This window comes from Culicoides brevitarsis, chromosome 3 (assembly GCF_036172545.1).
Source record: "Culicoides brevitarsis isolate CSIRO-B50_1 chromosome 3, AGI_CSIRO_Cbre_v1, whole genome shotgun sequence".
Classification (NCBI taxonomy): Eukaryota; Metazoa; Arthropoda; class Insecta; order Diptera; family Ceratopogonidae; genus Culicoides; species Culicoides brevitarsis.
Window position 1 is genome coordinate 2,861,217 of NC_087087.1, and position 10,292 is coordinate 2,871,508.

Genomic DNA, 10,292 nt, shown 5'->3' on the forward strand with positions numbered 1-10,292 from the left:
TTTGAAAAATCTGTACATGAGCCCTCATAATAAGAGGATTTTGGCAGAAATTTTTTTTCATCAATTTTTTTCGCTAACATCTTTAAATGGCTCCTGTACATCGAAAACGCAAAATTTAGAAAAAGTCCAAAACAAAAGTTGTTTCTAATGTTAAAACCTTCATTTTGAGACGGAGAACGGTAATATAGCTCAATTTTGAAAAGTCGGTATGTGAGCCCTCATAATAAGAGGATTTTGGCAGAAATTTTTTTTCATCAATTTTTTTCGCTAACATCTTTAAATGGCTCCTGTACATCGAAAACGCAAAATTTAGAAAAAGTCCAAAACAAAAGTTGTTTCTAATGTTAAAACCTTCATTTTGAGACGGAGAACGGTAATATAGCTTAATTTTGAAAAATCGGTATGTGAGCCCTCATAATAAGAGGATTTTGGCAGAAATTTTTTTTCCTCAATTTTTTTCGCTAACATCTTTAAATGGCTCCTGTACATCGAAAACGCAAAATTTAGAAAAAGTCCAAAACAAAAGTTGTTTCTAATGTTAAAACCTTCATTTTGAGACGGAGAACGGTAATATAGCTCAATTTTGAAAAATCGGTATGTGAGCCCTCATAATAAGAGGATTTTGGCAGAAATTTTTTTTCATCAATTTTTTTCGCTAACATCTTTAAAAGGCTCCTGTACATCGAAAACGCAAAATTTAGAAAAAGTCCAAAACAAAAGTTGTTTCTAATGCCAAAACCTTCATTTTGAGACGGAGAACCGTGATCTACAAAAGTTGAAAAAATTTTGAAAAATCGGTATGTGAACCCTCATAATAAGAGGATTTTGACTTAAATTTTTTTTCATCAATTTTTTTCGCTAACATCTTTAAATGGCTCCTGTACATCGAAAACGCAAAATTTAGAAAAAGTCCAAAACAAAAGTTGTTTCTAACATCAAAACCTTCATTTTGAGACGGAGAACCGTGATCTAGCTTAATTTTGAAAAATCGGTATGTGAGCACTCATAATAAGAGGATTTTGACTTAAATTTTTTTTCATCAATTTTTTTCGCTAACATCTTTAAATGGCTCCTGTACATCGAAAACGCAAAATTTAGAAAAAGTCCAAAACAAAAGTTGTTTCTAACATCAAAACCTTCATTTTGAGACGGAGAACCGTGATCTAGCTTAATTTTGAAAAATCGGTATGTGAGCCCTCATAATAAGAGGATTTTGACTTAAATTTTTTTTCATCAATTTTTTTCGCTAACATCTTTAAATGGCTCCTGTACATCGAAAACGCAAAATTTAGAAAAAGTCCAAAACAAAAGTTGTTTCTAACATCAAAACCTTCATTTTGAGACGGAGAACCGTGATCTAGCTTAATTTTGAAAAATCGGTATGTGAACCCTCATAATAAGAGGATTTTGACTTAAATTTTTTTTCATCAATTTTTTTCGCTAACATCTTTAAATGGCTCCTGTACATCGAAAACGCAAAATTTAAAAAAGTCCAAAACAAAAGTTGTTTCTAACATCAAAACCTTCATTTTGAGACGGAGAACGGTAATATAGCTTAATTTTCAAAAATCTGTACATGAGCCCTCATAATAAGAGGATTTTGACTTAAATTTTTTTTCATCAATTTTTTTCGCTAACATCTTTAAATGGCTCCTGTACATCGAAAACGCAAAATTTTCCAAAACAAAAGTTGTTTCTAAATTTCATTTTGAGCCGGAGAACCATGATCTACAAAAGTTGAAAAATCGATATGTGAGCCCTCATAATAAGAGGATTTTGGCAGAATTTTTTTTTTTTTTGGCAGAACCATCCAAAATAAATTTTCAACCTAAATTTGATAAATTTTATAGCTGGAAGTCCTTTTTCACAAAATTTTTGATAAAATTTGCTTCATAAAAAATAAAACTTGAAACATTTTTAAAAATTGCATTGCCCTACACTTACCGAAAATCCTGAATTAGCAAAAAGGCAAATTCGAGTCGGCCCATCAAAACAATAAAATTCTCACAAAATTTCTCTTGTTTTTGTCGTGAAAAATGGCAAATATCCAAGATATTGAATCCGTGGATGACTTTTGGGGCCCAACATTTCGCCAAATACTCGAATCCAACACGTCGTTCGAGAAAGTTAACGAACTTTTGGAGAATCGGATCAAATCTCACGACAAGGACATTGAAAAAATCTGCAACTTGTACTATCAGGGCTTCATCGAGAGCACGAAGGAACTTTTGCAAGTACGAACGCAAGCTCAAGCTTTGAACGGGGAAATCTTAAATCTCGATTCTGAGCTTTCGGCAGCCTCCGATGGGATTTTAGCGAAAGGCAATGACTTGATAAAAGCGAGAAAAGTTGAAGCAAGCATCGCCAATACGATTGAAGGACTGTCGGATTGCATTCCCGTGTTGGAATGTTACACGAAATTATTGAAGCAAGTCAACGAGAAGCGATATTATCCCGCTTTGAAGACTTTGGAAGTGCTCGAGAACGAACATTTGCCAAAAGTGGCTCAATACAAGTTTGCGATTCAGATGAAAGAAGCTGTTCCTCTGTTGAAGGAGAAAATAAAAAAATCTTCTGAGACGGATTTTCGTGAATTTTTGGAAAATATCAGGAAATTCTGTCCCCGAATCGGCGAAGTTGCGATGCGACACACAAAAGAGATGCAAAAACGCGATTTAGACACGATAATTCGTCAACACAAGGAATTAATGGAACGCGATTACGCCATGGATGAGGAAGATTTGAGTGTTCACGATTTAATTGATTTTTCGCCAATTTATCGATGTCTCCATATTTACACCGTACTGAACGACAAGGAATATTTCGAGAAAGATTATCGTCAACAACGCAAAGATCAGGCAAAATTAGTGCTTCAAGCGCCGCCCGCGATGCATGACAACTTGGAAGCTTATAAAACCTACATTTATTCAATTGTTGGATTTTTCATTGTCGAAAATCATGTCATGCATACGGCGGGAGATGTCGTTACGCGTTCCTATTTGGATGATTTGTGGTCTTCGTCGCTGACGAGAGCTGTAAATGTTTTGTCGATGAGTTCCTCGTCATGCACGGATCCAAATATCTTGTTGAGAATCAAGAATTTGATCATGTTGAGCATTACGACACTCAAGAATTATGGCTATCCAGTGTCGCAGCTGTGGGATTTCTTGTTGGAAATGCGAGATCATTACAATGAAGTGCTCTTACAAAATTGGGTGAACAAATTTCGTGATATTTTGGATCAAAGTAACTTTTTGCCCATGGAAACGCATACGCAAGAGGAGTTTGATGCTGTTTTAGGTAAGAAATTTGAATTTTTTTTTGAGAAATTTTTTATATTGAAGAGAAAATTTGAAAAAGTTCAATTCGAGTTCGAAAAATTTCATTTCGAGATTCAATTTAAAAACTAAAAATTTAATTTCGAAAACTAAAAATTTTTTTTCGAAAACTAAAAATTTTATTTCGAATACGAAAAATTTTATTTCGAGATTCAATTGTTTAATTTAAAAGCTAAAAATTTAATTTCGAAAAAGAAATTTTTTTTCGAAAACAAAAAATTTAATTTCGAATATGAAAAATTTTATTTCGAGATTCAATTTTTTAATTTAAAAGCTAAAAATTTAATTTCGAAACGAATTTTTTTTTGAAAAACTAAAAATTTAATTTCGAATACGAAAAATTTTATATCGAGATTCAATTGCTCAATTTAAAAGCTAAAAATATTATTTCGAAAATTAAAAATTTAATTTCGAAACGAAATTTTTTTTTCGAAAATTAAAAATTTTATTTCGAATACGAAAAATTTAATTTCGAGATTCAATTTTTTTAATATAAAAGCTAAAAATTTAATTTCGAAACGATTTTTTTTTTCGAAAATGAAAAATTTAATTTCGAATACGAAAAATTTTATTTCGAGATTCAATTGTTTAATTTAAAAGCTAAAAATTTAATTTCGAAACGAATTTTTTTTTTCGAAAACTAAAAATTTAATTTCGAATACGAAAAATTTTATTTTGACATTCATTTGTTTAATTTAAAAGCTAAAAATTTAATTTCGAATACGAAAAATTTTATTTTGATTTTAATTGTTTAATTTAAAAGCTAAAAATTTAATTTCGAAAAAGATTTTTTTTTTAAATAAAATTAATTTCGAAAAAAAAATTTATTTCGAATACGAAAAATTTTATTTCGAGATAAAAAAAAGTTTTTTTAAGTTGAAAGAAGTCATTTTTTGACAAAAATAAGAATTTTTTGTTCAAATCTCAAAATTTAAATAAAAATTTTCACTTCAATTAAAAAATTTTCATAAAATTAGCAAAAATATTAACATTTTTTACCTTTTCAGAAAAATTTCCTTTCCATTCGGACTCCTTGGAAGCTGAAGATTTCCCGAAAAAATTCCCCTTTTCGCAAATGGTGCCCGAAGTTTATCATCAAGCGAAGGAATTCATGTACGCTTGCATGAAATTCTCCGAAGAACTCACCCTAAGTCCCACGGAAATCGCCGCTATGGTTCGAAAAGCCGCCAATCTCTTGCTAACTCGCAGTTTCAGCGGATGCCTTTCCGCCGTCTTTCGAAATCCGAGTTTGGCCTTGATGCAAGTCATCCAGATCATCATCGACACGCAATATTTGGAGAAAGCGGGTCCCTTTTTGGATGATTTTGTGTGCAAAGTCACGGGAACGCAACAAAGCACGAATCAAACGCCAACCGCGATGTTCCATGTCGCTCGTAGCGAAGCCGAACAACAAGTTGCGACGAAACTTTGCACGAAACTCGATGATTTTTTCCAAGAACTCGAGGGTTATGATTGGTTACTTGCTGAACCGATTGGACATGCATCGCCTTTCATCACAGACATGATTGCGTTCCTTCAACACACATTCCAGAGCTTTTCGAACATTTTGCCGGGCGTTGCGAGATCCGCTTGTCGCAAAGCATGCGAACATATCGCGAATTCGACGTATAATTTGATCTTGAGTGACGACGTGAAACAAATTTCGCTTGGAGCGTTGCAACAAATCAGCTTGGATCTCATGCAATGCGAGCTGTTTGCGGCGTCAGATCCCGTGCCGGGCATCAAAGAGGGCGAATTGTTGAAATATTTCGCGCAAGTGAGACAATTGCTGGATTTATTGATTCTCGAGGAATGGAGCGTTTACTTGCATGACTTTGGAAAGCCCGATAATCGGTATTCGTTGGTGTTGCCTGTGACAGTTATCGCAGTTTTGGAGAAAATTCGGGAGGCGGACAAGAAAACGATGTTTTCGGTGTTGAAGAGATCCGAACGAGACAAGAAAAAGTTGCAGGAAACGGTGTTGAAGCAATTAAAGCAGTTGGCTGAAAGACAGAATTGAAATTATTAAAAAAAAAATAAAAAAATTTTAATTAAAAAGTATTCTATGAAGAAATTAAAATTAAAAAAAAGTTAAAATATGAAATAAATTATGTTACTAATATCGTTAAAAATTACTAAAATTGAAGTTTTATTGGTTATTGAATTTTTTTTAATGAAATTTTTAAATTAAACTATGTCAAAGCCATTTTTTGTCAAATCTTGCTCCGAATGGATAAAAATTTATCAGAGGGCTCTAATTTATCATTTTTAATCATTTTACAACTCAAAACTGCCAAAAAATTGAAACTGAAAAAAAAAATTTTCTTTGACATAGTTTTGTTTTAAAAACTAAATCAAGAGCAAAAAAACTGTGTCAAAAACTGTGTCAAAGCAATTTTTGTCAAATTTTGCTCCAAATGGATAAAAATTTATCAGAGAGGCTCTAATTTATCATTTTTAATCATTTTATAACTCAAAACTGCCAAAAAATTGAAACTGAAAAAAAAATTTTTCTTTGACATAGTTTTGTTTTAAAAACTAAATCAAGAGCAAAAAAAACTGTGTCAAAAACTGTGTCAAAGCAATTTTTGTCAAATTTTGCTCCAAATGGATAGAAATTTGTCAGAGGGCTCTAATTTATCATTTTTAATCATTTTATAACTCAAAACTGCCAAAAAATTGAAACTGAAAAAAAAAATTTTTCTTTGACATAGTTTTGTTTTAAAAACTAAATCAAGAGCAAAAAAACTGTGTCAAAAACTGTGTCAAAGCAATTTTTGTCAAATTTTGCTCCAAATGGATAAAAATTTATCAGAGGGCTCTAATTTATCATTTTTAATCATTTTACAACTCAAAACTGCCAAAAAATTGAAACTGAAAAAAAATTTTTTCTTTGACATAGTTTTGTTTTAAAAACTAAATCAAGAGCAAAAAAACTGTGTCAAAAACTGTGTCAAAGCAATTTTTGTCAAATTTTGCTCCAAATGGATAAAAATTTATCAGAGGGCTCTAATTTATCATTTTTAATCATTTTATAACTCAAAACTGCCAAAAAAATTGAAACTGAAAAAAAAATTTTCTTTGACATAGTTTTGTTTTAAAAACTAAATCAAGAGCAAAAAAACTGTGTCAAAAACTGTGTCAAAGCAATTTTTGTCAAATTTTGCTCCAAATGGATAAAAATTTATCAGAGAGGCTCTAATTTATCATTTTTAATCATTTTATAACTCAAAACTGCCAAAAAATTGAAACTGAAAAAAAAAATTTTCTTTGACATAGTTTTGTTTTAAAAACTAAATCAAGAGCAAAAAAACTGTGTCAAAAACTGTGTCAAAGCTATTTTTGTCAAATCTTGCTCCAAATGGATAAAAATTTATCAGAGAGGCTCTAATTTATCATTTTTAATCATTTTATAACTCAAAACTGCCAAAAAATTGATGAAAAAAAAATTTTTCTTTGAATTTTTGTTTTTAAAAATTTAAGAAAAAAAATTTTTTCAATAAATTTTTTTAATTTTATTTTTAATCAAAAAAATAAAAAAGAAAAAATTTTTTTTATAAAATTTTTAAAATAAAAATATTGAATAATTTTGTATGAAACTTGAAAAATATTTAAATTCCAAAAATCATTTTGAAACTGCACTAAAATGAATGTTTTTCATACCTTTTATTACCTGATGATGAGTTTTCTTGTATTTTTCTTTATTTTTGGTACACGAGGTCTATTTTTTTCCTATAAGATCAAGTTTCTGTAACGAATCAAGTAACCATGATGAGTAATCAATCCCATATAAAAAGTCGAGATTTTGGAATATTTGTCACAGTCAACTTCTGATGTTCAAACAAACAAGAACAAAATGTTCTAAAGTTAAAAATTAATTGAAATCACATTTCCTGTATCTTCTTTGTTACTCCAGTTCATTGAAATCTCTTGAAGTACGATAAAGATATGGGCCAAGCGGTTTCAAGAAAGCATCATTAAAATATTTTTTCTTTAAAAATTAAATTTTTCATAAAAAGGCACGTTCGCTAAATCTACGCTGTTACAACATTCTTATAACAAAAATTTGTAGTACGGTGAAGATTTGGGGCATTTGTCTCTTTTAACTCAACATTTCGTTAATTTTTAAAAATTATTTTTTTATTATAAAAATATTAATATAATTAATTAATTTAAAAAATAAATTTTATTAAAATAAAAAAAATAATTTTTATTAAAATAAAAAAAATAATTTTTATTAAAATAAAAAAAAATTAAATTAATATTTGAAAAAAAAATATTAAGTTAAAATATTTTTAAATCTTGCTTAATTTTTTTTAAATTTCTATTTTTAATTTTTCAATTGTCAAGAAAAGAAAAAATATTTTGAGAAAAAAATTAAAATAAAACTAAATATTTTAAATAAAAATTTATATTTTTTTTGAAAGTTCGAATCTAACATGTAGCGACGGCAATTCAAAATTTAAAAGGAAAATTAAAAATATTTTTTTCAAATTTAATTTTCTTAAAAAAATTAGATTTTTTTAATGAATGAATTTTTAATTTAATGAATTTTAATCTTTAATGAAAAAAATTTATTAAAAATATTTTTTTTTATTATTTAATAATTTTAATTTTTCAAAATTGATTTTTATGTGCGAAATAAAATTGAATTTCTTAAAAAAAGAATTTCTTAAAAAATAATATTTTTCCGCTTTTAATGCAAAAATGAGTTCTTAATTTTTATTTCATTATTTTTACTTCATTTTCATGCAATTTTATTCATGTTTCTTTCAAATAAATTACGGGAATATTTTTTTTGTATTTTTCGGTATTTTTGAAATTTCATGAAAATTTTGTTTAACATTCTTCAATCGATTTTTTTAAAATCTTAAAAAAGAAAATCTTCCCTTCGAAAAGATTTATTCTCCATTTTGTTAATTTTTTTTTCATAATTTTATTTTTTTTCTTGACTCATCACATTTTCAACCCTCATCTTATTATTTTTTCCTTCCTTATTTTTCCAATTTAATCTTCTTTCATCTTCCATAAGAAGACAAAAACTCGTCTTGTCAGCAAAAAAAAAAATCATAAAAACTTCATTAACTCAATGAATGAAACTGGATGCCATGACAGTCGAAAAACAGATCAACGACGAACAAAAAAAAATGATGGCAACGCACCCCTCTTTATTTATTTATAAAATTTAGTCCTTATGCAGCAACAATAAAACTGAAACTGAAAATCAAATACGAGGGGGAACTCTGCTCGCTTGAGAGTCGCTTTGAGAGCAAAAATTGCGTTGGGGACATTTTTACGATTTATTTGAGGAGACTGTTGTTCCATTTCAGTCAAGTTTATTGATTTACTTACCAAAAGTAAAATTTTACGAGCTCGAGTTCTATTTCCATATAAATTGCTTTTTCTTGTTTTTTTTTTTGAAAGATGGTCGATTTCTCATCTCATCAACTTGAAATTCTCGTTCTAAAAATTTTTTTCGTGTCTGAAATTAAAATAAAAGAAAAAAAATGTTAAAAATTCAAGACGAAGATGAATTGCGTCACGCTCTAATTTATTTTTAGGTAAATATATGCAACAAAACAGTAGCAAACACAAAAACCGAAAGGATAACAAAAAAAAAAAATTGGAGCAAAATAAACAAAAAAACTCTTTGAAACCGATTTCATGGAAGGATTTCGCCTCAAAAGTGAAACTTTTTTTTTTGTTTATTTTTTTTTCTTTTGCATGAAGCGACGGCAAAGTTCTAATAAAAAAATTTTTTTTTGACTCCAAATTCTCGACAAATTCATGAACTGATAAAAAAAAATTAAAAATAAATTTGGCCCAAAAAAAATTTTTTTTAACGATTTCTCACCTAATTGTCAAAATAAATATTTAATTACTCAAAACCAACAAATAAAACGTCGTAAAATTAACACTTTTTATCATGATTATTCATTATTATTAGTCGAACGCTCGGTTGTTTTATGCTTTGAGAACTTCATTTAGTCATTTATAGCACGTAGAAGTTACATCAAAATTTATTACTTGTTCCTTTAATTTTTAACAAACAAATAATAAAAAAATAATTAAACCGCAAGAAAAAAAATCGAAAGTGAAAAATAAAATATTTTATTCAATTTTAACGATTATTGTTGGGAACTAAAAAAAATTAAGGAGATTTATATTGATCACGTGCGTTGAGTAAAAATTCCGATTTTGCAAAAAGAAGCTACTCAAAAACGAAAAAAGAGTTTTAAAAATGCATTAATGTTGCGCGTTTATTGCTCGCTCGCCCGTTCACTCACTTTGGTTAGTTTATTTATTTATTTATTGTGTTTAAAATAGGTTTTTTATGGCACCTATTTAGTTAAAAGTTTTATGTTCGTGGACGTGTGTGATGTTAAAGTGTTTCTCTGCCGTAATATTCTTAATTGCTCGTGGTCGTGTTGGAATTGTCGTTGCTTTTATTAGCGGTAAATAGTTTGATTCTATCTAAAAAAAGATTTATTTTTACTTTTATTTGGATTGAAAGTGATATTTAGCATTAAAAGTAATTTTCGTAATTGACAAATAAATTTTTACATGTAAAAAAATTTATATTAATATTAAAAAAAAAATATTTTTTTTAATTAATTTCCTTATTTTGAGTTTTTTTTTTAAATTTAATATTTTTAATGAACGTTAATTAAGTTAAGAATATTTTAAAAAATATTTTGAGCATTTTATTATATGTATATATTTTTTTCTAAATTTTTATATATTTTTTTTAAATAACTTTTCTCAAAAATAATTAATTTTTAATATAATTTTAATTTAAATTAATTTAAAACTTTAATTTTATTTTTTTTTAATTAATTTTTTTCTTATTATTTAATTATTAATTTGATAAAATAACAATTTTCAATTAATTTTTGTTTTTTCAACTGAAAGCAGTTTTTTGATCTCTAAAATATTTTTTTTATATTGAATTAA

General features: G+C 27.8%; 1 protein-coding gene across 1 annotated transcript; it reads left to right on the forward strand.

Moving 5' to 3' along the window:
* Positions 1–1,968: 1,968 nt before the first annotated feature.
* Positions 1,969–5,459, forward strand: LOC134834211 (exocyst complex component 6). Its single transcript, XM_063848796.1, has 2 exons — positions 1,969–3,300; positions 4,346–5,459. Exons 1-2 carry the CDS (start codon positions 2,037–2,039, stop codon positions 5,356–5,358), a joined length of 2,277 nt encoding a protein of 758 aa, XP_063704866.1. The 5' UTR covers positions 1,969–2,036; the 3' UTR covers positions 5,359–5,459.
* The last annotated feature ends 4,833 nt before the right edge of the window (positions 5,460–10,292 follow it).

Coding starts and splice junctions, on each gene's coding strand:
- LOC134834211 (XM_063848796.1), top strand. CDS start 2,037: ATGGCAAATATCCAAGATATTGAATCCGTGGATGACTTTTGGGGCCCA. Junction 3,301..4,345: donor GGAGTTTGATGCTGTTTTAG/GTAAGAAATTTG, acceptor TTACCTTTTCAG/AAAAATTTCCTTTCCATTCG.